This window comes from Mus caroli, chromosome 4, assembly GCF_900094665.2.
Source record: "Mus caroli chromosome 4, CAROLI_EIJ_v1.1, whole genome shotgun sequence".
NCBI classification, from domain to species: domain Eukaryota; kingdom Metazoa; phylum Chordata; class Mammalia; order Rodentia; family Muridae; genus Mus; species Mus caroli.
Genome location: NC_034573.1, coordinates 48,848,108 through 48,850,182, shown reverse-complemented (window position 1 = coordinate 48,850,182; position 2,075 = coordinate 48,848,108). Strand labels below are relative to the sequence as shown.

At 54.4% G+C, this 2,075-nt stretch overlaps 1 protein-coding gene across 1 annotated transcript in view; it reads right to left on the bottom strand.

Moving 5' to 3' along the window:
- Rad23b (RAD23 homolog B, nucleotide excision repair protein) overlaps positions 1–1,838 on the bottom strand; it is a 44,053-nt gene extending 42,215 nt beyond the window's left edge. Inside the window, exon 1 of the mRNA XM_021159872.2 lies at positions 1,435–1,838. Within this exon, the coding sequence (XP_021015531.1) occupies positions 1,435–1,500 (66 nt within the window). The 5' untranslated portion in view covers positions 1,501–1,838. The remainder of the gene's footprint in view (positions 1–1,434) is intronic.
- Positions 1,839–2,075: the final 237 nt, after the last annotated feature.

Genomic DNA, 2,075 nt, shown 5'->3' with positions numbered 1-2,075 from the left:
AAAAAAAAAAAAAAAAAACCTAAAGAAAAAAAAAAGGGGGGTGGGGGTGAGGAAGAAATTTGATTCTACAGGGCCTCTGTCCACTAATTGTTAACAACTGCTTCTGAGAAGATTGCAGAGTTCTCACGTAAATGTTTTTCTATACCTTCAAGAATTATTGCAGATGTCTGGAAATTAAATAACTAAGAATAAATAAAATCATTTTGTGCCACAATTTCAAAAAGGTTGGGAATTCTTGGCTTCTTATTAAAGATTGAAGGAGACTTTAGAATATTAGATGTGTTAGGTAAAACAGAACACCATGTCTTCACACAAACATATATTGATTACATAGTAGGCCTTATTTAGAAATCAACTAAATGCCGTTTAATCCTCACCATCTCAGCTGGTACAGTTCCCATTTCAGAAAATCAAACAGGGTAGTTTGTCCCCGCTGTAGAAAACGAGTTATAGAGCCACAAATAGAATTCGGGTCTCCGGTCTATTTAATTAACACCACGTCCTGGTTCTTTCAATTACAAATTCAATCAGTCATTTAAAAAAAAAAAAAAAAGGAACCCCCCACACACAAATATGCAGTAATCTATTGGCTTACGACAATCTTAGCATAGCGTCATAATTCCACGTGAGAAAATCTACTCGCATGACATTTTTTAAGATTCCTGACATAAAGTTGTATTAAAGTTAACACAGATCTTTTTACAGGCAAAACCGGAGACCACTGCATTAGAATTTATCATGTGAACTCGTTAAGTGTAGTAGTCGGCTTTTTAACTGTAGAACACCAAGTTTTTATATTTTTCTCCCTCCCTTCAAATACTACTATTCTGGGAGTCCGAGGAGCGTTCAGGTTCCCAAGACGACCGAGAGAACGCATTTAAATCCGTATCTGAAGGTTTCTAATGCAAAATTCTTCACCACCAACGTGGCCTCTGAGCGTAATCCACCTGTGGGTGTGGGTTCGGTGGCTGCGAGGGGAAGGATCGTAAAAACTAATCCAAAATACACAAATAAAAGGGGTCCTTCTGAGAGGCCAAAAAATTCATTTTTCCCCACCATCCCTCCCGGCTGCAGACAAAACTAGGCGCGTTTAAGGCCCACCGTCTTGGGTAACCGGCCCCTTAGACCTCTGCACCTAGCCATGTCGCCGGAGGGTGGTGGCTTCGCCTGGGTCTCCCTCCCTCCCCCACCTGTGCACTTCAGGCCCGGCTCCAGCGCCCAGGCCGCCAGGCCTCCCCTCCCCCTCCGTCCCCACGACCACGCGCTCCGGGCCGCGGCCACCAGCGCCCACGCGGGCCGGAGCTGCTCCACGCCACCTGCCCCCGGGCCTTCCTCGTTGTCCGCCACAAAGCCGGCGGTGACCCGACGCCCCTCTGGGGCCCGCCCGCGCCGCCCCGACTCGGGCCCGCGCTCCCCTAACCCGGCGGCGCATACCGTCTCCTCCGGGTCGATGTCGATCTTGAAGGTCTGCTGCTGAAGGGTCTTCAGGGTGACCTGCATGGTGCCTAAGCCGGGGCCTGGCCGCCCCGGAGTGGCCGCGATCCTCGCGCTCTCGGGAGGAAGGCGGTGGGGGTGGGGGGGCTTGTCACATTCGCCCGGAGTCGCACTCACCCCGGGCCCCGCGTCTCCCCGGGCCGCACCGCCGCTCGCTCCCGCGGCTCTCCCCGTAAGCTCGACCCACGGTGCTTCCTCACGCGCCAGCCACTGGGCCCGCAAGTGGCGCGAGGGACTCCCCGAGAGACGCAGAGAATCCGCTACCTCACCACAGGATGGTGGCCGCCATCACCGTGACTCGCCGAGACGTGACCCCTCCCCCACCAGAAAAAACCCGGAGGATGGGGCCAGACTCAGGCGATCTGAGCAGGCGCAGGGTGCGGCGACGCAGTGCGCAGGCGTCAACAGGAACTCCGCCCGGGAATTGGAGGCGGGGCGATGGGTGGGGCTGGAATATCGTGCGGCGCGGCGCCGGCGTGCGCAGGCGCACGTCGCAAGCAGCGGCGCTCTCGAAGGCCTGGTCCGCTCCCGGGTCCTGCAGTGGCTCCGCCTACGTCCAGGCTCCGCCCAGCGGCGCGAGT